Below are 26,892 nucleotides of genomic sequence, written 5' to 3'. Positions count from 1 at the left end.
ATCTTCATATATTAATTTTCTGTAGATAAAGTGAATAAATTAATGTAGATACTACCCTCGAAATATGACATTGCCACTTAAAATCTTTTTACCAAGTGTCCCCAAATCTGGAAGACTTGATCCCTTCGGCTTAGACATCTGATTACCGGAAATACAACAACAAAGCATGGAAGATGCAATATATATATGTTTGCTGTGTATTTTACAAATTATAGATGCATTGCTAATAGCGATCCGAGTTATATAATCAATAAGAATCTGGTATGGGGAGACATGGTAAAAATATGTTTACCATGTGTCCCAAGAACCAGGGTCACTTGATCCCCCTAGGATCAAGGCTCCCGACCAGGGGTAAACAAGTCTCCCTTACATAGGGGACACATGGTAAAAGTCAACAGTATGGGTTTTCATTAAATAATGATCTAATTTATTGCACAAATCTGTTCTAATTCAAACTATTCATGAAGAGATAAATTCTGAGTCGTATGGTCTATAAAGTTTTTCGATACTACAAATAGTTAAGAAAATGTATGCTAAAAACAAAAGGGGTGATCAACCCTCCCCAGTTTCCCCTAACAATTATGAATCTAATACGATATTTTATAGTCTTCTGCTTTCATAAGTAATAGTTATTGATTTTTAAAAAGTGTTTTTCAATTAAAAGACATGTCAAAATCGCTTACCTTCTTTCAAGTTCTTTCTAATGCAAAAAAACGAACTATAGGTAGGTATAGTATCTACTAACTGTTACTGTATAAATAAAACAAAATAATAAGGCTTACAGAAGTTTTTTATTGATATATTATTACACAATTTCGGTTATTTATTTAGGTAACATCACATATTTTGGTTTTTGATCACAGCGACAGCAACTGAGACTGAAACAAAAATTTAAAAATAGTTGTTTGTAAAACTCAAATGTAATACAATGATATTTGTTTTTTGCTGGGCCTTTCTGTAAAAATAAGGGTGTGCCCTCGGTACTTGCTGATTTTAGTCTATAGATTCTGTTATTAAAAAAAAAAAGTAAAGAGATGAAAAATCCGAAAAAATGTGGCCCAGTTGCAATAGGTAAATGGCTCTTCTTTTTCCACACAGACTCTACATCTGTATAGGGAAATTCGCCAGTAACTGTCCACCTGTTAGTAACTGGCCACTCTATACTAAAAATGAATTCTATTCACCTATAAAAATGATTCATTTTAGTATAAGGTGGCTAGTTATTGAAGGCTGGTCAGTTATTGAAACTTTTCTTCCTCGCGTTGTCCCGGTATTTTGCCACGGCTCATGGGAGCCTGGGGTCCGCTTGGCAACTAATAATCCCAGTAATTGGCGTGGGCACTAGTTTTTACGAAAACGACTGCCATCTGACCTCTTCCAACCCAGAGGGTAAACTAGGCCCGTATTGGGATTAGTCCGGTTTCCTCACGATGTTTTCCTTCATCGAAAAGCGACGTAAATATCAAATAATGGTATTTCGTACCTACATAAGTTCCGAAAACGAAAAACTCATTGGTACGAGCCGGGCAGGGCCGGATCTAGGGTAGAGCGAGTGGAGCGGCCGCCGGATGGCAAGGGGGGCGCCAAAATGGCAAATGAGAAAAAAAAAGTTTTAAAAGACGCAAGTGTGGCGAGGGGGGGGGGGGGGGGGTGGAAAATACGCTTGAAAACTTCAACGAAGGGCGCCAAAGCCCGATTTCGCTCTACCCTGATCAAGGGCTCGGGCCGGCACTGGAGCCGGGGTTAGAACCTGCGACCTCCGGATTGCAAGTCGCACGCTCTTACCGCTAGGCCACCAGCGCTTCCTATTATGAAACCTTGTACTAAAATGAATTCTGTTTATAGGTGAATAGAATTCATGTTTAGTTTAGGGTGGCCAGTTATTGGCCGGTGGCCAGTTACTGGCGAATTACCCTATATAGGTACCGTGTAAATAATGGCACTTAGGTACCTCACCTCTTTCCCAACATGTATGGACAAGTGCATATCCTCGCCATTCGCCGCTACATATATTTGGGCGTTTCCATTATTGTCCACTGTCACCTTCTTACCGGAACATTCGCTGCCCTGTCTCTTTCCTGTGATGACGTCACAGTATTCACCAGCAGGCAGACCAGTCTACAAAAAAAAAATACAAGAGGAATATTGTGGGTGTCAGGTCAGGTTGTCATTTCCTTTTTTGCACCATATTAAAAGCCTTTACTTCCAGAAGAAAGGCTTTGCCTTACCTAATTTAAGCACTAAGCAGAAAATCGAATGGATAAGATCAATGAACTTCTTAAACATATTTAAGGAAAATCCGATTATTACAAAAGGGGCGCACAGAAACGATCCAGTATGGATTGTGTGTAACTGAGTAATAATTTGTTTCTGTGGCGAGAGCGTTGCCCTCATCCAATCATTATAACATTAACCCTTTAACCGCCAGAGTCTGATATATAAGACATTACATATCCAGCTCATTTCGCTACAGTCTGATAAATAAGACAAAGATCTGAATTGGTTTTTACAGCACATTTATAACTTCCCGTAACTACGCCAACCTTACTCTGCGTGGTACAATTAGGGGAGATAGGGGAGCATTGGGCAGTCGGGAGGTTCGGGCACCACCTTGTAAGTCGGGTCGTATGAAAGGTACTTAATTTTGTATACTGTGGTAGTTTAGCTTACTAACTGGCAACACCGCTCAGGCTAATGTCATCTGCCATTTTGATTAGTTGTCAGTGTCACATGGTGTCGACCGTTTCGTGCGTGCAATAGTAAATATTTTGATGTGATTTCGAAGGAAATAACAACGTGATCTGCGTAAAGCCGTAAGTTTCTGTATTGTCATCTAGTTATGTGTTTACGAAAGTTAATATTAACGTATAAATTAAGGTAAAACATTAGACTACAAAAAACATATTTGAATTTATTTGTGAAATGAAGGGGTGGGGAGCATTGAACACTAATTTTAAAGGGAGGTTTGGGCATGCCCAATGCTCCCGTCACGCCAAAAGAACAAAGAAAAAGAAGACAAAAAAAATAAAAATACAGGGAAGAAAGCAATACCTAAACTTGATAAATCTTTAACATCGAAACAGAAGAAATAAAGGAAAATAAGCAGTGACGAGGAAATAGAAAATGAATGTTTGGAGGAAGAAAATTCGTTTGATGAAGATGATGTGGTTGTATTAGATAGAAATTTTAAGGTCAAAGATTATGTGCTAGTGAAATTTGACACTAAGAAAACTGTCTATCACTATGTTGGCCAAATTGAAGAAGTTCGTCACTCGATGGCAAGTTGGCAACTATTAAATTTATGCGTATGAGTAAGATACGTAATACATTTATGTATCCAGAGATTGAAGATATATCAAGTGTCCCATTGAAAGACATCAAAACTAAATTGCCAAACCCAAAGATATGGGTCAAGCGTGGCAGCTCTAAGTATACTTTTGATAAGCCCATCTGGGTTATACCGTATCTTAGATAAATTTTATTATTGAAGTAAGAATACTGAGTATTGAGTACTAAATCTATAGTATTTTTTTGTTTTGAGTACTTATAGTTTAAAACAGTTGATTGTTTGTTGATTTTATTGCAAGTTTTTATGATTATATTATTTAATATTCAAGTAATTTACCAGTAAGTGGCCTATTTAATACGGTGCCCAAACCTCCCATTGAGGTGTCCAAACCTCCCGACCATTGGGAGGTTTGGGCACTTTTGACAGTATTCAGAAAATCTCTTGCAATTTTGAGACTGATTATAATTGTATAAGTGTTCTTCGTTATAATTGAAGCCAAATATATGTGCTACTAATATAAGGAGTAAAAAGTTGATTTTGTTAAAAAATTGCATTTTTATTAAGGCTTAAGTAAAAAAGTGCCCAATGCTCCCCTATCTCCCCTACTGTAGGTGGCGACACGAGCACGCTCGATCAAAAATCGCTGACGGTTAAAAGGTTAAGACGTAAAGAGTTTTTGTCTTCTCATCGATCTTCATAATATTGTCTTTCAAAATATCAAGAAAATGTAAGAAAGAAGGCAGCTATTCGACTCGTCAAAATGACATTACGGCTTTAGAGTTATTATGCAAGAAAAAAAAGACAACATAGGTACAACCGAATTGATAACCTCCTCCTTTTGAGATTAGGAAGTCAGTTAAAAATAGACATTAAATATTATTACGGTAGCCAAATCATACCTACTTACCTGTTATCATGGCGGTGGAATCTAACAGGCTTAATTCTGCTAAACATTCAACATAATCTTTTGTTTCCCCTGCTACAAGTGACCTGGTTGTTGCCATTGTCCCACCAGTTTTAAAATATCTAGGTGTCTTTTACGGCACTCTTAAAGGCTATGCCTCCAGTGATGTTGGCATAAAGTCTACTAAACTAGCAACGATACTGTCAACTTACTTGTAAAGTCTGATTCAAATCCCTTCCTTCCACATTAAAAGCGATGAATCCTCTGTTCCCCCTGCTAAAAGCGATCTGGTTGTTCCCGTTGTCCCACCAGTTCTGGATCTGTGTGTCTTTTACGGCGTTCCTGAAGGCTACCATCTGGTAGATCTGTCTCCAGCGGTGCTCGCACACCCAGCCGTTGCCGCAAGTATCATCCTGGAAGAAAGCAGTTTGATTTTAAAGACTGTTTCACCGGTTGGCTTGAAAAGTTGGATAGAGGTAGCTCAATAAAAGTATAAAACATCCGAGGTAATTTATCAAACCAAGGAATGCGAGTCCGATATAAAGGTTCATAAAGGGGTCCACTGATGATCAGTCCGCCGGCCGATATCAGCCTGTCAGTTGTTCGGAGCTGTCACCTTTTGCGTTTAACTGACAGGCCGATATCGTCTGGCAGTCTGATCATCAGTGGGCCCCTTAAGGTTAGGTTTTAGTGTATCCATAAGAGAAACCCCATACTAGCGTATCCCGAGCGTCGGCGTCTAGTCAAACTCTATGGCTGCTGCTCGACGCAACGTTCGCGCAACAGCGACACCAACCAAGCATTTTCCATAGCGCTGACTATAGACGCAGACGCTCAGTAGGGCTAAGATAGTCGGTTTTTTATCATCTGCCAGCATGCTTCTCACATTCTAACAAGTAAGTAAGTGCAAAAGTGACGCATGACATGACAAGTGGTAAAAATGCGACCACGATACCGCCGCAGAAGACGCTAGTGTGGGGTCCTTTTAAGACGACTTTTACATGCATAATATTCTACTCACGCTATTGATGCTGGGAGAAACAATATTCTCATTGGCATCGTCAGGAGGCCCCTGGTCGCTGGTGTCAAAGAAGTAGCTGCTCATCACACGAGGTTCACCGTAAGGATGTGCCAGCATAAACGCTATTGCTGCCTAAACAAAAAATAATCACTATCACTACACCTTATAAAAACAAAGTTGCCCGACGCGTCTGTCTGTCTGTATGTTCGCAATTAACTCAAAAACTACTGCGGTTTTCATATATGAATAGAGTTATTCTTGAGGAAGTTTTAGGTGTAAGTATAATTTGTTATCGGACATACGCTATAACACTCTACTATCGATATATACACCTAATAATAACTATAGGTACTGATAAATTGTACCTATGTACATTATTTCTACACAGAATTGTGAGTACCTACTATTTATTGATTTTAATTCCTAGTAACCATTCTGAATACCTAAAATTTCTCAGAATCCGAACAACTTTTAAACCTACATCTATTTTTGCAAACGTCCTCCCACTTTTCTGTGACGATTGTATCAAACGTACTTACCTTATAAGCCCTCGATTCCTTGTATGTTAGCACATCATTGCTCCGTTGCGTGTCGTGATTGTCTATAAACACCAATCCCGTGTCACTGGGTGACAAGCCCCACTGTGGACCCCAGGATACTAGCCATTTCAGCGGGTTTTGACCCCGGAAGCAGTTCTTTAGTTCTGAGCCTACCTGTGAAAATTCCATTACTATTGATATCTCAAAGTCTCAAAGGGAAGGGGCCGACCGCTGACAAACTGGGCTTCGACCATCAAAAAAGACCTACTGACGCAAGGCTTGACGCCGGATATGACAAAAGTCCGCCAAAAATGACGCCAGAGTGTTAGATGTGCCGACCCCAAGTAAATGGGATAAGGCAAGGATATGAATAATTTGAGCATCAATCGACTCCCAATTGTCAATATACCTAGGAGCCGTGTTAAAGCCTCCTAAGACCCTGCTGCGTACAAATTTTTGTACATATTCCATAATCAATTTCGAACTTTTATTGTGTAACTAAGGGTTCTAAATTCAAAAACAAAACAATTTTCCCTGGGTCTCAGGAATATTGACGAGCAGAACAGAGACTTATTCCACCTGTATATAGGTCAAAATATTTTTTATTTTGGCAAATGGACCATCGGCGGCAGCGATATACAAGTTGCTCTCTTGGTACATTTTTTGTAATCACCAACTCCCGAGCCCCGCTTTGGGTGCATTTAGATCAAATATCATGTCAAAAATGCCCCCGTTGGACACGCCCAGTAAATGGCAGTTTCAAAGGGTGTTTCTTAAGGGTGATGGTTAAGTTGTGATTTCCCTTTAGATAGTCCAATGATACTTAGATTTTATGGAGTAATAAACTTGCGTATTGTATTTTATTCAACACTACGTTATTGACAAATTTGTTAACGACACTCGAAGCGCCGTCCCTTGGCCTTATACATAAATAGACATTTACTCGAATGCTACCATAGAAAGTAATTTCTTATATAACTTACGTTGAAGAAGTTTAACGTAGAGTTCTGTGAAATAAGTCTGAGTGTAAAAAAAGTAGTATAGTCATTTTAAATACGTAATAGTCCGATTAAAATAGATTAACATTCTTATCATACAATACCAATGTCATTGAAAGGTTTCAAATACTTACTCTGAACTCAGTGACGTCACCCAAACTAGTGTACTCATTCGGTTGGATGGCTTCGTTGCCATAATATATAACCTCTTGAAAAATGTACGGTTTCGAATGACGCTCGAATCCGAAATCGGTATTCAAATTGTGCAGTCTGTTGTATATTTCCTTTAAATCGTTGGGCCACATATGCTTGGCTGCGTCTACTCTGTAATTTTGAATGGAACAAAGGCGTATTGTGCTGAAATTTGCAGGTGAATAAATGTGTCTGTTTATTTAAATTAAGGTGCGAAAATGATTAAAGATTTACTTTAGGTTTTGTTATCGAAAGCACAAACATAAACGTTAAGTGTAAAATTTAAGTACTTAAGTACCTAAGTTAGTTAGTCAATAACGCGTTATATTTACCTACATCAAATTCATTGATTATATATGTGACTGAAACCTATGAATCCATTAACTAATGTATAAAAATTTATTTATTTAATTATAATTCCAAATACAGTCATATTCCACACACATTATATATTATATTATGAGATAGGTACGTAGACTTAGTAATAAGTACTAAGAATAATTTTGGCTCCAAGTTTGACGGGCGAAGAAGATGGTGCTAGTACGAAGTCATAAGTTTTGTGGTAACTCAATTGTTACCACAGAATGTAAGGAGCCGTGCAGCGTTATACACATTAGCTGTCGAATTCGAAGCACGAATTTTGTCTTTACCTTATATACAACTTGTATACAATGAAATTTTTTTAATATAGGTAAAAGAAAACATGCAGTAAAATATGAAAAATATGTAAAATGATAAAACCAACCTGAATCCCGCCACACCAAGAGAAATGAGGTTATTGAGAAAAGAAGATAGTTTTTCAACAACATAAGGAAGGGTGTGGTTCAGGTCCTTTAAGCCGACTAGGTCACAAGACCTCACCTAGAAATTTTAGACAGGATAGAGATGATAAAATAAAGGATGATAGGTACCCAAATATTACGTACAGTAGGTAGGTGTGCTGAGTGCTGTGCGGTATTGTGATGAAAGCCACATGAAAAGGTAGGTAAGAACAAGAGAAACCTACAACGAAGCCATTAGAAACCAAACCATTTTCACAGAGCATTTTGTTTTTTATAAAATATTAGAACAACACACGAAACAAAACAAAACTAAATCATGGGGGTCTATTCGACTCGCTCGGATCACATATTGTGACATCAGACAGACAGCTACCATTCCACTTTAGAATTTTATCAGAAAAGTGGACGTAATAATGTGGAACTTGTTATTTGTCACACCTAACGTGAAAGACTGGGACATCGATCTGCTGCAGACTGACGTGTATTTAACCGACTCCAAAAAGGAGAAAATTGTTATTTGCTCAACGCAGCTTAGTAAAGGGGCCCACTGATTAACAGTCCGCCGGACGGTATCGGCCTGACAGTTAGAACAAAAACTTGACAGTTCCGAACAACTGACAGGCAGATACCGTCCGGCGGACTGTTAATCAGTGGGTCTCTTTAGACTAGCTCTGTGTCATATCAGTGTGTGGACGTGTGTGTCATATCAGTGTGTCATATCAATTTGACGAGTCGAATAGGCTATTCCTTGCTTGCTACCTTAAACCGGCGACACCGTAGTGGATAAGTCGGTTAAAGAACCGTCTAATCTTTCTTCGAACGTACAGAGCCGTCTGGTTCAGGTCTTTGAGCCCTACTAGCTGACAATTGCGAACCTGTATAAAGAACCTAGTTTAATAATCGAGTTTTTTTGTTACCTATAAAAATAGCTAGCAGTTACAAAAGCATATTGATTCATGGGGCCCGTTTCTCAAAAGCTTGTAACTTGTAATACAAGTTGGAACTCCTTTCTAACAAAAGCTGTCAAAAGTGACATCCGCTTGTATTACAAGTTACAAGCTTTTGAGAAACGGGCCCCTGCTTGCATAAATTGTGAAAATATTATCAGGTGACAACCAAAACTCACTAATTGATACAACTAAGTACTACAAGTTCAGAGCCACAGTGCACTATTAATAAAACAAAGTTTTTTTTTAATTAGTGACTTTTGGTTGTCACCCGACGATATGGAACTACCTAATCACGTACCTAATGCTTAAAGGCCGTGCACACCGGCTGCGTGTGCGTAGACGTGCACGTGCGCCTGCGGTAAAATGTTGGAGCTGCGCACGCACACGTCACGCAAGCGGTGTGCCGTCTCTCATAAGGATCTGTATATTACAACGCGCACGTGCACGTGCACGTCTACGCACACGCAGCCGGTGTGCACAGGCCTTAAGTATTCTACGAATCAACATGACTCACCTGTGAAGCATCATTGTAATTTTCAACAGAACAGTACGGGTAATGAAAATGCTCCCTACTATACGGAACAGCGGGGTATGAGTAATTCTTGAAGTCGGCGGTGCTGCCCGCTGTGCCCACGTTGTTCGGGTTGTCGCCAGTCATGTGGTTTACTACCACGTCAGCGTAAATTCTGTGAGGTTCACAGAAAATGACAATATAAAATGATACTATTTCTTCGTATTAATAATGGCTACTGTTACAATTGCATACTGGATTTTCCTGCTGTTAACTAGCTAGCAAGATTGAATTTACTAAACTGGAAAACCTTGGTTAAAATCCCAAGGCTGCAAACAAATAGCAGTAGATACATTCCTGACTCATTTTCTCTATATGTAGTACAGGAATAGGTAATTTTCTGCTGCCGTGAATTGATAGCCTAACTAGAGTTTGTAACTAAATCGAAGATCGTGGTTTAGACCCGTTGGCCAACCCTAAATTTTCTCTTAGACCAATTGTGAAGGAAAGTCTTGGCGAAGAAAAACATAGTGAAGACATATTCTAAAACTACATTTAGTTAGAAGAATCGGACGTTCGTTGGCCACTATTGTGGTAGAGAAAGATGGTTCCAGGGACCATAATAAGTAGGTATTTGTACTGATCATTGTTGGTAGCACGGAAAGGCAAATGAAGCCGGGGACTCCAACTCGATGGAGCGATCAAGTAAAAGGGGCCCCATCCTCAACCAACTTTTGCTCGGTCGTCAGAGAAGACGCGATGAACAGGCACCGATGGAGACAGACCATAAAAACCAGATGTGGAGCATCCACATCCACCGATGACCATGATCCTCAGTCATGAGGTAGCGACCATAGAGAAAGAGAGATTGTAGCTTTACCTTACTCCCACTTTGTTGCATCTGCGCGTCATGTTGAGGAAATCCTCGACGTTGCCGGAGCGAGTCGTCAGCTTATAGGACATCACTTGGTAGCGTTCGTACCATGTCCTCTTGCCGTTGTCCAGATGTATGATCAGGTTCTCAGACGGTGGTGATATCTGGAAGAATATCATGTTTTAAACAGAAAACTTCTGTGAGATGCATCCCGTTGAACGTAATTCTTCCAAGATTATTACGTAAATTTGTAATTACATACTCACACGTACACGTACGTAACAAATCAGACCAGACTTGCGCATCCGTTACCTTCGTTTCGACCTTATAACTCATAGCAGAATATTTAATAGGCTCATGTTCATTTTACCAGATAACTCAGATTAGGGAGGACTCCCATCAAGGTCGACCATGGATGTTGGTAACAAGAACTGTTTAATACAGACGTAAGTAGGTTACCTGAACACCTCCAAACCCCTTCGGAGCGAGGAACCTTTCACATTCGTCCGCGATATCTTTGTACTTCCATTCAAACAGATGCACTATAGTAGAGCGGTCTGGAAGCTGGTTGGTCCTGCTATGGTGGTCGCAGACCACTGTCCCGAGAAGAGACAGCAATATTAGTTGGATGTACATAACCTGAAATAAAACACGCGTGACAAAGGAAAACAATAAGGTAGACCGGTATTCCTATTGCTATCTACTAAGTAATAGAAGAATCATCAGAGGAAAAATGAATGTCACACATTGGATACCATGGTCCAAGCTGCACGAAGTTTTCTATTTTTTTTTATTGACACCTCTAAGTCGACGTATCAAAATAACCCCTACATCCCAAATGTCGCTAATTGTTGCTTGCGCCCTAAAAAAGGGGAATACCCATTATCCCCGCCGGGCACACATGGGAATGGGAATAGGTATTTTCATGTACATCATTACCAAGTCCCCGCCTCATGGATGGCGGCAGTCATGTGGGGCAGGCAAGGCACAAATGGGAATACTTATACATAAAACGTGAGACCTATAAAGCAATCGAAACTTGTAGATAAGGGGCAACTGCAACAAACTTTTATGTACATATTTTAGAGATCATCAGTCGTTATAGGAAACTTGTACGTATTCAGCGGAGCGAGCCAAGTCGGTCACAATGGTTATTTCTAATCTATTGCTAATGACTCATTGAACTCACAGTCTGTTAGATTTAGGTACTCGATGCGATTAATCGATAGTTATTAAGTGCCCAATATCTGCCGATACCGAGCTTATCCATCCCGCAACAAATCTTGCTTACTTCTATATATTTGTATGGCTTACTAAGGTTAAGTAGGTATTAGGTATTTCCATTATGTAGTATTTCTTTATTACAAAAAAAATCTTAGCTATAAAATTGGTTGCCGTTTCTTGGTCAACACTTTTAGCAAATGAAATAGGTACCTAGTACCTAGGTACCTAAAACATGAAATGGATGAAATTAGTTAGCCATAATACAATAGTACCACTTACCGTCAATATCCGTCTCGTACTCCCACAAACCAAGTCGCATAACAATTTATATCATATAGTTCATTTACGCACGTGCCCCTTGCTACCGGTTTTCATTTACAACGATCAATATACAACTGTAAACAATACAAGTCGATCTAGTTCAAATGCAAAACTGCGTACTGTTTCAATCACTCTTTACTACTCTTACATTGAATATAACACAATTATTATTGGTACCTGTGATTGTTACCTACTTACAATGTTATTCAAGAATGAATCACTACCGCTCTCAACGCGTGATGTTGACAGCTATATAAAATTATGAATAGGTGATTCTGTGAGGGTCAGATGGTTTATCTCGAACTTATCTTCATTTGGACGCGGTCTCAGAAACTGACGTTTTGTTCACTGAGGTTGATACGTTTTACTGAAAATAAGTTAATATTTTTTTAGTAAAACAGCTATCAATCTACCTCGTCGTAATTAAGGCCTGTGCATTCAGGATGCGTGTGTTTAGACGTGCACGTTCGCGTTGTACTTAATGTACAAAACTTTATGAGGAACGGCACACCGCTTGCGTGACGTGTGCGTAAATAAAAATATTAGCGCTCTATACTTAAAGAGATTACGATCAAAGAGTCGAAATTTATAAGTTAGATATTAGGATTTTAACTGTGAAGAAATAAATAATTATCTAACAGCTAACATTGTCCAATTAGGGACCAAAATAAGTCATTAAAATCTTACCAAAGCGCCTTAACGGCCTAAAAAGCACTTACGTAGGAATATATACCTCGTAAATCTCGCTAAATCTGTACAAAATGGCTTACCCAAAACATCGTAGACGTAAAGTACAGATAAATCTCCACCTCAGTAATTTTTGAGGTAGGTAGGTACCTAAAGGATTATGTTATTTACTTGGTAAGTTCAAAGCTTTTTAGGGAGTTTTCTGTAACAGATCCAATTATAAACTTGGCTTCCGAAATATGTAGGTATGGTATTAACACATTCATTGCCACCCATGCAAAGAAGAGATCCGTGCCAAATTTCGTCATAAAACTGTAGTAATCGTCCGGCCTGGGAACGAAATCATAAAATACCCGATAGTCGGTTTTCGGCACTGACTGTGTTAATAAGCAGATTTATAATATCTAAGTATGTTTTTGTAATCTAATGTAAGGCTAACACATTAGGTAGAATTACTAAGTAGACTAGCGTCTTTAACCTTTTGGACGCCAATGACCGATATATCCGCACCGTAGGTTCAACGCCAAAGACCGATTAATCGGTCACAGACCACAGAGCAACATCGACCGTTTCAGTTTCAATGATGTGGCGTTTGAGTGACAGCTTTTGTGTTTGTCACGGCGTGGAAAAGGTTAAGCCGTGCTCAGCAAATGCTTTTAGATGTCAAATTGAACTTAGCAATTCCCAAGGTCTACTTTGGGTTTCGATCGTCAACTTAATCCCATGCGTGCAGGGGGCCTACGTGGGGCCTACCGCGAAAATCGCAAATTGCGGGGCTCTTTCTCTTTTACTCCAATGAAGGCGTAATTAGAGTGACAGAGAAAGATGCCCGCAATTCGCGAATTTCGATTTTCGTGGTTATAGCCCAGTTACGAAAGGGCCTACCTACATCTCTTAGAAAATATACTTTTTTAGGGTTCCGTACCCAAAGGGTAAAAACGGGACCCTATTACTAAGACTCCGCTGTCCGTCCGTTCGTCTGTCACCAGGCTGTATCTCACGAACCGTGATAGCTAAACAGTTGAAATTTTCACAGATGATGTACCTATTTCTGTTGCCGCTATAACAACAAATACTAAAAACAGAATAAAATAAAGATTTAAGTGGGGCTCCCATACAACAAACGTGATTTTTGACCGAAGTTAGGCAACGTCGGGCGGGGTCAGTACTTGGATGGGTGACCGTTTTTTTGCTTGTTTTTGCTCTATTTTTTGTTGATGGTGCGGAACCCTCCGTGCGCGAGTCCGACTCGCACTTGGCCGGTTTCTTTTATTTATATCAAATAGGGGGAGGATCGTGCTGTAAGAAGAGCGTATGTGGGGCGCCCGGGCGGAAAACGTCCGTCTGGACGTCCCAGATACCGCTGGAGTGACGAAACCCAAAAAGACCTGTCCGCCCTTGGAATACCCAACTGGCGCAAAGTGGCACAGAATAGGGTAGAGTGGCGCTCTCTTGTGTCAGAGGCCAAGATCCTCTTTGGGTCTCTGAGCCAGTGATGTATGTATGTATATCAAATAAAACTCAAATTTTATTATTTTTTATATTACGCCGGCGGCGGCCCGAACCCGGGCGGCCCGAACGGCGGCGGCGGGAAGTGGTGGAACGGCGGCGGCGGACCTGGATCGGATGACATAACAATATTCATTCTGTCGTGTTTGTAATTAAAAAATAAAAATCATTTATTAATCATCATCTTCCTCGCGTTGTCCGGCATTTTGCCAAGGCTCATGGGAGCCTGGGGTCCGCTTGGCAACTAATCCCAGTAATTGGCGTGGGCACTAGTTTTTACGAAAGCGACTGCCATCTGACCTTCCAACCCAGAGGGTAAACTAGGCCCGTATTGGGATTAGTCCGGTTTCCTTACGATAGTTTCCTTCACAGAAAAGCGACTGGTAAATATCAAATGATATTTCGTACATAAGTTCCGATTTCCGAAAAACTCATTGGTACGAGCCGGGGTTCGAACCAAAAAATCATTTATTAATAATCAGTGTTAAACAGTTGTCTTATTGCTACGCTACATCACAAGGTAAAATACTATTATTTTATTTCTAATGCATTTTTTTACTCGTCGAGTTTAATAGTGGAATTGAAACTTCGTAAACCAAACTATAACGACACCTTATGGGCTATAGCCCAGTTACGAAAGGGCCTACCTACATCTCTTAGAAAATATACTTTTTTTATATCAAATAAAACTCAAATTACAATACAAATTTATTGACTAATAATTATAGTTAGGCTCGGGCGGGTGATGCGGGTAGGAGGGGTGTCCGAAGGGCGGCGGGCCGCGCGGGGGGAACTGCGGCCGGAACTGCGGCGGCGGCGGGCGCCACGGCGGCGGCCGCGCGCCCGGCGGCGGCCCGAACCCGGGCGGCCCGAACGGCGGCGGCGGGAAGTGGTGGAACGGCGGCGGCCCGGGCGGCGGCGGCGGACCTGGATCAGATAACATAACATTTACAAAATAAATAATTAATTAAATATTTACAATACTTACATAGATATACATTTTATAATAATAACATTGAAATAATACTTCCTTATCATATTATAGTATGCATTTTTACACACTAACACACACACACACACACACACACACACACAGTGTAACTCTCTGTACAATTTGTACCTACCAATATATAGATTAAGAAACTAGTATAAGTAACGAAACTGGGTCCTGTAACACAGGGTTTCCTAGATCAGGACACAGGGACGTGATTTACTGTATGTCTAAATTTATACAATAAACTTTTTTCATTTTTTCATTTAATTCATTAGTCGTGTGTGTAAAAATAATTAATTAATAATCAATGGTAAACAGTTGTCTTATTGCTACGCTACATCACAAGGTATAATACTGTCATTTTGATTACACAAACGGGTCTACCGCGATATAATTTCATTGTTTTCACCTTTAAATAATTCCGACGTAAAACAATGAAATTATATCGCGGTAGACCCGTTTGTGTAATTAAATACAGTGGAAACTGGATAAGTGGAACCTGGGTTAGTGGAAAACCTCTTTAAGTGGGCCCAAGTTCTCGGTTCCAGTCCCTTGGCAACGAATTACCTCTATAAGTGGAATTTTGGGACCTCTGTAAGCGGAATCCATTTTTTCGAAAATTTCTTATTTTTACCTCTGTAACTGGAAGCAACCGTCTCCGAAACCTCTATGAGTGGAATAGCTCGGCGTTATAAAATTTGTATTTTTAATAAACCGTCACAAGGAGGGTATTTTGTTCCGTTAACATTATGGTTCGTATTTTAACTACGTATTTTGTATGAGATCACACATCGTTCAGTTTGGTTCTTTTAGCCGTGTGGTAAAATGTGACTCAGGTCAATAAACCAAAATGACGGAGTTTTTTCATTAAAGTACAATCGGTACATTGATTTATTTAACCATAATGGTTTCTCTTGCATAAATAAATATTAGGAGTGATTTTGTTTGATTGATTTTGTTTTTGAAATTTTGAAAATTGTATTATTTAAGTCTTGATCTTTTATTTGACCATACTATACGCGACCTCTATAAGCGACATTACTAGCATCCACAACCTCTGTTAGCGAGAGCCTCTGTAAGTGAGAAAACGTTTTATTTGAACCTGGTTAAGTGGAAAACTGGATAAATGGAAAACCTGGATAAGCGGAACTAAACAGCCGGTCCCTTGCGATTCCACTTATCCAGTTTCGACTGTATGTGTACAAAACGCGAGAGTTTAAAGTGTTATACTGTCATTTTATTTCTAATGCATTTTTTTACTCGTCGAGTTTAATAGTTGAATTGAAACTTCGTAAATGAAACTATAATGCCATTCTATGGGCTCCCGCGCCTCGACTTTAATGGCTTCTTTACCAAACACTTTAGAGAACTATAATGAATTTGAACAATCAAGTCTTGGCGCGGTCGAGAAGACAAACCCAAAGGATAGAAATACATCAACGAGTTTCTTTTTCATTAAAAAAGTTTTATGTCTTTTGTTCTACCATTTTATCTACTGACAAACTTAGGTACTTAATTTTTAGTAATCTATATTGTAGTTGTATAAGAGAAAAGTATTATTTTAGGCGACAGTCCCTCCATGTATAAATGAACCGTCATAGGACCCATCATTCGACGCGCGACGTAGGTATAGTATTCTAAAGTGGGTACAGAATACAATAGGGTATTTGACTACTAGTCAAATCAGTTTCTTTCTAGGGTTCCGTACCCAAAGGTTAAAAACGGGACCCTATTACTAAGACTCCGCTGTCCGTCCGTCTGTCACCAGGCTGTATCTCACGAACCGTAATAGCTACACAGTTGAAATTTTCACAGATGATGTATTTCTGTTGCCGCTATAACAACAAATACTAAAAACAGAATAAAATAAAGATTTAAGTGGGGCTCCCATACAACAAACGTGATTTTTGATCGAAGTTAAGCAACGTCGGGCGGGGTCAGTACTTGGATGGGTGACCGTTTATTTGCTTGTTTTTTTTTGCTTGCTTTTTTTTGCTTGTTTGCTCTATTTTTGGTTGACGGTGCGGAACCCTCCGTGCGCGAGTCCGACTCGCACTTGGCCGGTTTTTTCGAACTGTCGAAACGATTTTGCTTCTATGGAATTTATATGAAACAAAACACTAGCATGTGACGTCACAATCAAATGAACTACTCTTTACAGTTTGATACGGGTTTTAAAATAGAAATTGTGTGTATAAATAACTGCTGCCTACGTTTCTCTATTAATCTTCTGGTGCTTTATTTCATGCATGGTGAAAAATAATTTATTTTACATACAGTCAAATACCCTAATTATAATTTTCACCTCAGCAGCTCGAACAAGGGTACTTTGCTACTTAAAAACAGTGAGCAAAATCGCATTTTGCTCACTGATAGACAAAATAAGCAAAATACGATTTTGCTCACTGTTTTTAAGTAGCAAAGTACCCTTGTTCGAGCTGCTGAGGTGAAAACTTAATTGTTGGTATATCTTAAGAAAACATGAGTGAATAGGTAAGTGATGAAGAAGGAATACATTTTTCGGGTTCTCTAATATCTGAGGTGCTGCTGAGGTGAAAAGTTTTGTGACCTACACGAGATCAAAGTTATTTACATCTCGTGCGCTTTTGAGTCCCTTACTACGCTCAAGATTCTAAATTAGATAGATAGATTAGTATACAATCTTTCGCTTGCACGGGACTCAAAATAAGCACTCGAAGAAATATCAAACTTTGATCTCTTGTTGTACAAATAACTATTGTAGGTTACCTGGCGGCGCCATCGGTGGCGGCGGCGGCGCGGCCATCGGCAGCGGCGGCGGGGGTCTTTGTATAGGGCGTTTCGCGAGTGAAGTGCGACTGTCGGACTTTGACTACAATTTCTGACTTTTGTGTTACTTTAATGCAATGGGTCCCATATAGACATTTGATCCTAAAAACCAACCCGATCGATTGATACCATAAAAAAAATTAGTCATGTAGCCTATTATAAGGTTACCTGGCGGCGCCATCGGTGGCGGCGGCGGCGCGGCCATCGGCAGTGGCGGCGGGGGTCTTTGTATAGGGCGTTTCGCGAGTGAAGTGCGACTGTCGGACTTTGACTACAATTTCTGACTTTTGTGTTACTTTAATGCAATGGGTCCCATATAGGCATTTGATCCTAAAAACCAACCCGATCGATTGATACCATAAAAAAAATTAGTCATGTAGCCTATTATAAGGTTACCTGGAGGCGCCATCGGTGGCGGCGGCGGCGCGGCCATCGGCAGCGGCGGCGGGGGTCTTTGTATAGGGCGTTTCGCGAGTGAAGTGCGACTGTCGGACTTTGACTACAATTTCTGACTTTTGTGTTACTTTAATGCAATGGGTCCCATATAGACATTTGATCCTAAAAACCAACCCGATCGATTGATACCATAAAAAAAATTAGTCATGTAGCCTATTATAAGGTTACCTGGAGGCGCCATCGGTGGCGGCGGCGGCGCGGCCATGGGCAGCGGCGGCGGGGGTCTTTGTATAGGGCGTTTCGCGAGTGAAGTGCGACTGTCGGACTTTGACTACAATTTCTGACTTTTGTGTTACTTTAATGCAATGGGTCCCATATAGACATTTGATCCTAAAAACAAACCCGATCGATTGATACCATAAAAAAAATTAGTCATGTAGCCTATTATAAGGTTACCTGGAGGCGCCATCGGTGGCGGCGGCGGCGCGGCCATCGGCAGCGGCGGCGGGGGTCTTTGTATAGGGCGTTTCGCGAGTGAAGTGCGACTGTCGGACTTTGACTACAATTTCTGACTTTTGTGTTACTTTAATGCAATGGGTCCCATATAGACATTTGATCCTAAAAACCAACCCGATCGATTGATACCATAAAAAAAATTAGTCATGTAGCCTATTATAAGGTTACCTGGCGGCGCCATCGGTGGCGGCGGCGGCGCGGCCATCGGCAGCGGCGGCGGGGGTCTTTGTATAGGGCGTTTCGCGAGTGAAGTGCGACTGTCGGACTTTGACTACAATTTCTGACTTTTGTGTTACTTTAATGCAATGGGTCCCATATAGACATTTGATCCTAAAAACAAACCCGATCGATTGATACCATAAAAAAATAGTCATGTAGCCTATTATAAGGTTACCTGGAGGTGCCATCGGTGGCGGCGGCGGCGCGGCCATGGGCAGCGGCGGCGGGGGTCTTTGTATAGGGCGTTTCGCGAGTGAAGTGCGACTGTCGGACTTTAACTACAATTTCTGACTTTTGTGTTACTTTAATGCAATGGGTCCCATATAGACATTTGATCCTAAAAACAAACCCGATCGATTGATACCATAAAAAAAATAGTCATGTAGCCTATTATAAGGTTACCTGGAGGTGCCATCGGTGGCGGCGGCGGCGCGGCCATCGGCAGCGGGGGTCTTTGTATAGGGCGTTTCGCGAGTGAAGTGCGACTTTCGGACTTTGACTACAATTTCTGACTTTTGTGTTACTTTAATGCAATGGGTCCCATATAGACATTTGATCCTAAAAACAAACCCGATCGATTGATACCATAAAAAAAATAGTCATGTAGCCTATTATAAGGTTACCTGGAGGTGCCATCGGTGGCGGCGGCGGCGCGGCCATGGGCAGCGGCGGCGGGGGTCTTTGTATAGGGCGTTTCGCGAGTGAAGTGCGACTGTCGGACTTTGACTACAATTTCTGACTTTTGTGTTACTTTAATGCAATGGGTCCCATATAGACATTTGATCCTAAAAACAAACCCGATCGATTGATATCATAAAAAAAAAATTAGTCATGTAGCCTATTATAAGGTTACCTGGAGGTGCCATCGGTGGCGGCGGCGGCGCGGCCATCGGCAGCGGCGGCGGGGGTCTTTGTATAGGGCGTTTCGCGAGTGAAGTGCGACTGTCGGACTTTGACTACAATTTCTGACTTTTGTGTTACTTTAATGCAATGGGTCCCATATAGACATTTGATCCTAAAAACAAACCCGATCGATTGATACCATAAAAAAAAATAGTCATGTAGCCTATTATAAGGTTACCTGGAGGCGCCATCGGTGGCGGCGGCGGCGCGGCCATCGGCAGCGGGGGTCTTTGTATAGGGCGTTTCGCGAGTGAAGTGCGACTGTCGGACTTTGACTACAATTTCTGACTTTTGTGTTACTTTAATAAAAAAAAAAAAAAAATGCAATGGGTCCCATATAGACATTTGATCCTAAAAACCAACCCGATCGATTGATACCATAAAAAAAATAGTCATGTAGCCTATTATAAGGTTACCTGGAGGCGCCATCGGTGGCGGCGGCGGCGCGGCCATGGGCAACGGCGGCGGCGGTCTTTGCAAAGGCGGGCCGGGCGGGCCGGGCGGCGGCATGGGCGAGGGGGGCGGCGGCGGCGCCAGCAGCGCGGGGCCCAGCAGCGCGGGCGGCGCGTCCGCGAACAGCTGGTGCGGACGGTCCGCGTGCGACAGCGGGTTCTGAGCGGCGAGCAATCTGAATTAAAAAAAAAAAATCGTTTTCTCAAAAATGGACGACAAAGTCGACGTTGCCGGTTAAAAAATAGGTCGCGAAGTGCATAGTTTATGGTCATTCGAAAAATTAAAAAGTTAAAAACATTGCAGTCTCGATTTCGGGACTGCAGTGTTGCATACAAATTCCATTATTTAACGAGTTCCAAACTTTTTAAAACTTTAAATGGCCATATCAAATGAAGGCATAGGTCCATTAAACAGCCAAACAGATGATCAGCACTTATTATTATAATGTTGGTACCGCTACTATTTAGGTGTCCCAAATACGTTGGCGTATTTTCAGCAGAAAAATACACTTATTTTTTTTTAAAGACGGCAAGCAAATCTTTTTAATGAATAAATTTACTTTTTTCTGTGAAAATTAGAACGTTGCTTTTGTAAAATATTTCTATTACTTGCACCATTTTTGAGAAAAGCACTATATATGACTCGGCTGGAAGGCTACTTGCTGGCTTCGGATTCAATTAAACGGACTCCCAAGGTCATCCGTTTAAAACGAATCCTCAGCCTGCAAGTAGCTACTTCCGAGCCTCGACAATAATGTACTATTTTGGCAAAAATTTCATTTTTGGGACAAACTTTTATTGCTACCTGTACTTTTCTTACCACAGGCAACTATTTAATACTCATCGAGACAATTCTTTAAACCCCAAACGCAATTAGGTTGCGTTGTTTTATCACAGAGTTCCTGCGGCCACCTCGTGTTTCCATCATCAAATCAGCTCGATTGTACCATAATATTGCACAGTCACCCGACTTACATATGTATGCAAATTTTCAGCTTCATTGGAAGTCAGGAAGTGGGTCAAATTTAACTTACAATATTTGCCCCATACAAACATATGTAGTTACACACATAGGTACTAACATAGGTACTGTATTGCAAGTTAGTTTTTGCCTTTATGTGAGTTGGTCCATGGGTAAACGTGCGTTTCCGTGGTGCAACAGTTGGACGACGGGTAAAAATTTTTTTTAGTGTTGGACTACCGATAAACTTAGTGTCCCGTAGTCCAACCGATTGGACCACGGGTAAACTTGCTTCCTCGTGGTACAATCGGTTGGACTATGGATAATTGTACTTACCCGTGGCACAACCAGTTGGACATAGCGGTTGGACCACGGGTCGGGAGCGAAATAAATTAGTATCCCAAAAAACGCGAATTAGAATTCGATCGATCACTGTCGTATCAGATACAGAGAGTAGAGGCTATCTCGTGTGACTTGCATTTTAACAAGTAGTTGTGCTAGCCCCTCTGGGTGTAAAGTTAGATAGGCGCTGTAATTTTACTATATGAAAACGGAGAACATTATGAGAAGACATCGGCCAAATTCCCAACTTATTGAAGTTAAAATCTCACCTCTCAGCTGCCGAGCCGTGCCTCTCGCCTTTGACGTCATTTTTAAACGCGTACGACACAGATATAGGTCTGTTGCACAGTTACTGGTTGTACATGGCCTCTATAGCCGCTTCGGAGGCCTCGAATGACGCGAAATTAAGTATACCTTCTGAATTTATGTATAATCTCACCTCTCAGCTGCAGAGCCGTGCCTCTCGCCTTTAACGTCTTTCTTGAAAGCGTACGACACAAATATAGGTCTGTTGCAGAGTTACTGGTTGTACATGGCCTCTATAGCCGCTTCGGAGGCCTCGGAATGACGCGAAAATAAGTACCTATACCTTCTGAATTTATATATAATCTCACCTCTCAGCTGCCGAGCCGTGCCTCTCGCCTTTAACGTCTTTCTTGAACGCGTATGACACAGATATGGGTCTGTTGCAGAGGTACTGGTTGTTCATGGCCTCTATAGCCGCGTCGGAGGCCTCGAACGACGCGAAATTAAGTATACCTTCTGAATTGATATATAATTCACCTCTCAGCTGCAGAACCGTGCCTCACGCCTTTGACGTCATTTTTAAACGCGTACGACACAGATATAGGTCTATTGCAGAATTACTGGTTGTTCATGGCCTCTATAGCCGCGTCGGAAGCCTCGAATGACGCGAAATTAAGTACCTATACCTTCTGAATTTATATATAATCTCACCTCTCAGCTGCAGAGCCGTGCCTCTCGCCTTTAACGTCTTTCTTAAACGCGTACGACACAGATATAGGTCTGTTGCAGAGGTACTGGTTGTTCATGGCCTCTATAGCCGCGTCGGAGGCCTCGAACGACGCGAAATTTATGAACGCGAACGCTTTTGAGTTGCCCGTCTCTGGGTCGCGCATCACCTGGAACACAGATTAATATAGCATTATTAAAATTATTTTAAAATTAATTCCAATGAAAGCAACACAAGTGACGCAGTGAGTGTTGTGTGCAATCCGACATATGACAGAAGTAACGCAGAGGGTAGAATAGGTAGATACGTCCTTGCGACGGTGACGCCGCCGCCGCCTCTCGTGAGCATGAGCATTAAAAAATATTCTTAAGGAAAAACCGGCCAAGTGCGAGTCGGACTCGCGCACGGAGGGTTCCACACCATCAACAAAAAATAGAGCAAAACAAGCAAAAAAACGGTCACCCATCCAAGTATTGACCCCGCCCGACGTTGCTTAACTTCGGTCAAAAATCACGTTTGTTGTATGGGAGCCCCACTTAAAATTATTTCATTCTGTTTTTAGTATTTATTGTTATAGCGGCAACAGAAATACATCATGTGTGAAAATTTCAACTGTCTAGCTATCACGGCAGACGGACGGACGGACGGACGGACAGCGGAGTCTTAGTAATAGGGTCCCGTTTTTACCCTTTGGGTACGGAACCCTAAAAAAGGAAAAAATAAAGGAAACCAGCGTCTAGTCAACTCTATCGGCTCGGCCACGACATTGCGCGACATGCGATGCCGGCAGCGATAACCATAGGCTGGAGCGCGACACAACGATGGGACCTTTCGTACCCACCTATGGTTGTCACATCCGCAGCCAGTCGCGTAACGTTGGCGCTACGCCATTATCCATAGCGCTGACTAGACGCAGACGCTCAAAAGATAGTAGATAGTGTGGAATGGCCCTAATAAGCAGACAATACCTTTGGCGTTTGTAGAATGACCCCGAAAGCAGAGAATGTGTCGTAGAGCAATTTCTCATCCACCTCCGGGTCCAAGTTACCGATGAACACATTGGCACCCACGTCGAGGTTCTTCTGATGTGCCGATGCTTTGTTTACTCTTACTGGCTTGCCATAGAGTTTTATCATGTTCATAACCTGTGAAAGAATATTAATTTGAATTATTTCTTCAAACCAAATGGGCACCATAGATCACCCGAGGCAGAGGCAGACCAAAAACGAGATGGCGAAATGACCTGGACTCATTCTGTGGCGACTGGCGGGAGCATGCACAACGCCGTGACGAGTGGCGAAAGACAGGGGAGGCCTTTGCCCAGCAGTGGGACACAATATAGGTTATAAAAAAAAACCGGCCAAGTGCGAGTCGGACTCGCGCACGGAGGGTTCCGCACCATCAACAAAAAATAGAGCAAAACAAGCAAAAAAACGGTCACCCATCCAAGTACTGACCCCGCCCGACGTTGCTTAACTTCGGTCAAAAATCACGTTTGTTGTATGGGAGCCCCACTTAAATCTTTATTTTATTCTGTTTTTAGTATTTGTTGTTATAGCGGCAACAGAAATACATCATCTGTGAAAATTTCAACTGTCTAGCTATCACGGTTCGTGAGATACAGCCTGGTGACAGACGGACGGACGGACGGACGGACGGACGGACGGACGGACAGCGGAGTCTTAGTAATAGGGTCCCGTTTTTACCCTTTGGGTACGGAACCCTAAAAAATACTTCAAAAACCAGCAAGCTCCCCAGATTATTTGACAAATTCAAATCAAAAGGCCACTAAAGTCTTCTAAAGTAGTCTTTATTCATGAAACTTAGCAAACCCCTGTTATATTTTGTCCCTTTTTAACCAATACAAATGTCAAAATGACAGAGAAGACAATGCAAGTGCTATCCTCATGACCAAATTGGGAAAATGATTTTATCCTCATTTCAATGATCCCAAGCAAACAATAAGGTAAACATACTAGTGCTCGACATGCTAATGCCCAATAGATGGCACCCTGCTGTCACCTCTATTGACAATGACTTAAGTTTCAAGATCATATTGTACTGGGACCATGTCGAGCACCAGTCTACTCATCGACTGCAATGCTTGAATTAAGACTTCGTATACCAAAGTGAAATCGCATACTTTTTTCACTACGGGACCCCAACTCAACTATAATATTCATTTCGATACAGGTTAGTCAACTATAATATTCATTTCGATACAGTTTAGTCAACTATAATGAAATTGACCAATCGAAAGCGCGGAGCAAGTACCAGGGCCTCACGAGGTGTCGTTTACCAACCGGCCGGGGGCGCGGGGCGCGGGGGCCGGGTCGCGTACGAGTATAAAGGTATTGCGGCTGCTCGCGCATCTTAGCTGTATACTTTTGGTTTTTTTACCTACATAAATGATTCTTCTACTAGTTTTAAGTATTTTTTTTGTTGACTCATAGAAAAAGTATTGTATACAATAGTGATATAATCAAGCTTTTCAATATCGTACCTTACTTAGGCAACTCAGCAAGCTTCGTTGCCTAAACACGGTACTCGACTGAAAAGCTCTCCATTATATCACGATTGTATAAAATACTATTCTCTCATGTTTGGAACTCAGTTACCTTAATAGCGTAGTCAGCATCTTCCTCGCCCATAAACTCCACGAAGCCATATCCTTGATGTGTCTGTGTGACGCGGTCTTTGGGCATGTGCACATTCACTGTAACACATATGAAAACAGTCTTACATTCATTTGGGTGGAGTACTTGGACTACATAAAGTGCTATGCTTTGTTAGACTTTCCATATAAGCTTTGGGTATCAAAGTAGACCAGATAACTACACATTACATACAACTATCCATTAGGCATTAAGTCACCCAAAATAAATAAATAACAAACAAGCTCTGGTCACTCAAATATCTTTGAGTATATACCTAAGGATAACAATTCCTCACATCTTTACACTCTAAAAACTGGCATAATAGATGGATTATTTAAAAAAGACCCTTTTTGACTCCTTGTACGATCAATTAGCAGATCTAGGTAGCCAAGATGCCAATCAATTACTCCATAACAATGTCTTCTCTGTCATAGAAACACATTGGCATCTTGGCTACTGTCATTTCTGAGTATTGGCAATGGTCATTTCTGAGAATTGTATACCTACAACTTTAGCTTCAACATTTCATGGGCACTGGCAGGGCCGGATCTAGGGTAGAGTGAGTGGAGCGGCCACCGAAGGGGGCGCCGAAATGGCAAATGAGAAAAAATGTTTTAAAACACGCGAGTGTGCGGGGGGGGAATACGCTTGAAAACTTCAACGAAGGGCGCCAAAACTTGATTTCGCTCTACCCTGATCAAGGGCTCGGGCCGGCACTGGGCACTGGTGCCACTGATGTAGCAAATTATCAAAATCATTACAAGTTTAAGTATGAAAGTACTCACCAACGGGCCCTGACTGGACGAAGAGCTCCCACAGCAAGCTCTCCGAGACCCTATCATCGAGTCCACCAACATATATAGTTGCATCTGAAAACACAAAAGTTGTCAAGTACACCTTATTTTATACGTGATGTGAGCATGTTTTAAAGTGCCCCCTTGGTGGCTAACCATAATGTAAAAGATGAAATTCGCCTGAAATAACCAAATAGCCCAATTTTTATGCCTAAAGTAACATACTAACATAACCTAAATGGACCTATAAAATAACACATAATTAAGGGCACCGGTTTATAATTTTCAAAAGTATATTGTAAAGCAATGTAAAGTTTTACTAATAACTAGCGTGCTTACCTTGGTTTCTTTCTGCAATTGGCCCTGCTGCCATTTTATTATGACATTAAAATCGGCGTCTGATGCAGCCGCCATACAACGCGATGACGTGCGTGACGTTTACTTGACGTTTGCTTTTTCTACAAAAACGGTACGTTCAGAAATTGAAACATTTAGTTTATTAATTTTTAAATTAAAATAAATACATAAATTCGTATTAATTATACCAAATTTTGAATAGCACAGAAAAATACTCATCATCGTTATGAAAAATTCTAAAAATACTTTATTTTTCTCACAAAATTGTATAAAAAGCAATCTACCACAGACAATTTTTAATTTTTAATCCATTGATTTTCTGTTCATAACTTGTTTACATTTTGGCGCAATCTGCAGTGTTGCCAAATCGTACCTTTTAGTACGGTTTTGCGTACTATTTTGGATCCTTGCGTACCTTTTTTGTACGCAGCGTACATCGTACTAAATTCGTACCTTTTGAAGTACGATAGTTTAAAAAAAAAAAATTCGGTATGTTGGTTAATTCGGGGCAAAATTTCTAATTTCAAAATAATGGCCAACATAAAAAAGTACCATGTACATGTAGGTAGGTACTATAAGGAAATTAAAATTATAGACAATATACGTCCAAACAATGTAGGTACTTACGTAATTACAAGTAGCAGTTGCAGTCGGCAGTTGTGTCTTAACAAAACTCAGATATAGTCAAAATTCGGTCGGCCATTAATTATTCATGTATA

General features: G+C 41.1%; 2 protein-coding genes across 2 annotated transcripts; both read right to left on the bottom strand.

Annotated features, from left to right (window-relative positions):
- Positions 1-857: 857 nt before the first annotated feature.
- LOC134652682 (alpha-amylase 4N-like) lies at positions 858-11,689 on the bottom strand. The gene is made up of 11 exons (XM_063507845.1): positions 11,564-11,689; positions 10,520-10,699; positions 10,067-10,224; positions 9,190-9,361; positions 7,689-7,804; positions 6,886-7,075; positions 5,754-5,927; positions 5,215-5,346; positions 4,406-4,606; positions 1,957-2,118; positions 858-878 (listed from the first exon to the last, which is right to left on the bottom strand). The coding sequence occupies exons 2-11, from the start codon at positions 10,694-10,696 to the stop codon at positions 858-860; spliced, it is 1,503 nt and encodes a 500-aa protein (XP_063363915.1). The 5' UTR covers positions 10,697-10,699; positions 11,564-11,689.
- A 2,791-nt stretch (positions 11,690-14,480) lies between these two features.
- LOC134652790 (splicing factor 3B subunit 4) lies at positions 14,481-26,263 on the bottom strand. The gene is made up of 7 exons (XM_063507957.1): positions 26,156-26,263; positions 25,808-25,891; positions 24,984-25,081; positions 23,334-23,510; positions 22,350-22,534; positions 20,054-20,265; positions 14,481-14,728 (listed from the first exon to the last, which is right to left on the bottom strand). The coding sequence occupies exons 1-7, from the start codon at positions 26,187-26,189 to the stop codon at positions 14,517-14,519; spliced, it is 1,002 nt and encodes a 333-aa protein (XP_063364027.1). The 5' UTR covers positions 26,190-26,263; the 3' UTR covers positions 14,481-14,516.
- Positions 26,264-26,892: the final 629 nt, after the last annotated feature.

This window comes from Cydia amplana, chromosome 12 (assembly GCF_948474715.1).
Source record: "Cydia amplana chromosome 12, ilCydAmpl1.1, whole genome shotgun sequence".
Classification (NCBI taxonomy): Eukaryota; Metazoa; Arthropoda; class Insecta; order Lepidoptera; family Tortricidae; genus Cydia; species Cydia amplana.
The sequence above is the reverse complement of the archived record's forward strand: the minus strand, read 5'-3'. Positions and strand labels throughout refer to the sequence as shown.

Bases quoted from the DNA above. Each gene is read 5' to 3' on its own strand.
- LOC134652790 (XM_063507957.1), bottom strand. From the start codon at position 26,189: ATGGCAGCAGGGCCAATTGCAGAAAGAAACCAAG. The intron at 23,511-24,983 runs GTAACTGAGTTC...ATTCTTTCACAG, and splicing joins ATGCTGACTACGCTATTAAG to GTTATGAACATGATAAAACT. The intron at 14,729-20,053 runs GTAACCTTATAA...TATCTGATCCAG, and splicing joins GCCACCGATGGCGCCTCCAG to GTCCGCCGCCGCCGCCCGGG.
- LOC134652682 (XM_063507845.1), bottom strand. From the start codon at position 10,696: ATGTACATCCAACTAATATTGCTGTCTCTTCTCGGGACAGTGGTCTGC. The intron at 10,225-10,519 runs GTAACCTACTTA...ATATTCTTCCAG, and splicing joins AGGGGTTTGGAGGTGTTCAG to ATATCACCACCGTCTGAGAA. The intron at 879-1,956 runs GTGAGGTACCTA...TTTTTGTTTCAG, and splicing joins CCATACATGTTGGGAAAGAG to TCTCAGTTGCTGTCGCTGTG.